This window comes from Pteropus vampyrus, unplaced genomic scaffold (genome assembly GCF_000151845.1).
Source record: "Pteropus vampyrus isolate Shadow unplaced genomic scaffold, Pvam_2.0 Scaffold401, whole genome shotgun sequence".
Classification (NCBI taxonomy): Eukaryota; Metazoa; Chordata; class Mammalia; order Chiroptera; family Pteropodidae; genus Pteropus; species Pteropus vampyrus.
Window position 1 is genome coordinate 340,798 of NW_011889182.1, and position 829 is coordinate 341,626.

The 829-nt window shown below is 62.6% G+C and overlaps 1 protein-coding gene across 1 annotated transcript in view; it reads right to left on the reverse strand.

Annotated features, from left to right (window-relative positions):
• Nucleotides 1-616, reverse strand: part of CERK (ceramide kinase) — a 24,985-nt gene extending 24,369 nt beyond the window's left edge. The window contains 2 exon segments of the mRNA XM_023523688.1: nt 116-511; nt 514-616. Coding sequence (XP_023379456.1) covers nt 116-511; nt 514-601 — 484 coding nt within the window. The 5' untranslated portion in view covers nt 602-616.
• Nucleotides 617-829: the final 213 nt, after the last annotated feature.

Genomic DNA, 829 nt, shown 5'->3' on the forward strand with positions numbered 1-829 from the left:
GCGACTTCTCAAACGATGTACTCAGCCGTCCAGGCAGCACATGCCGACTTCGGGCCACATACTGCGTCCGTGTGGGGAACGATGCTCAAGACACAGCGTCAGCCCTTAGTCTGGCTCAGAAATCCAAGGGGGACAAGAGGCACAGTGCAACACCCGGGGACCCCGAACCGTGGAGCATGCCCTGAGAGCCGGGGCCGCACCGAGGCCAGGGGTGGGCAGGGCGCTCTGGAAAGTACGGGGTGGGGGGTCCCACGGGATGCAGCAGGATAAAGGGAAGACTTGGCTGGGCCTAGGGAATGACAGCCCTGGACATTCTCTGCCTGGGAATCCCAAGGAGGGGGAGGCCGTTGGGGGCAGTTATAATTACAGGACTGGAGACGCCTCCAGGCGAGGCCTCCAGGTAAAGCAAGAGTAAGCACGCCTGCGGGGGAGGGGGGCTGACGGCCTGTAACTGACACCGGCAGGAAGAACTGTCCCAGGAGAGCAGAGGACTCGGGGAAGCGGAGGCATCGAAGACAAGCCCCCGAGGCAAAGAACTCCAGCAAGAACCTGAGAAGGTGAACAGCAAGTCGCCAAAGGCCACAGAAAACACAGTTCCCATCAGGTCAAGTCCTGGGGGCCACAGCGGGGCCGCCCACGGCCCTCTGAGGGGGGGATGACCGCCCTGCGCTGGTCAACCTATATGTGCCGGCGGGCAGAGGCGCCCACGGTGCATGCCGTGTGAGCGCGCTAAGCGTACACAGGAACAACGAACCAGCGCAGGCAAACGCTGGGGAATGTCTGGCCGAGAGTTGACAGCGGGAACGTGGCGCCTCCGTTTTCTGTAACG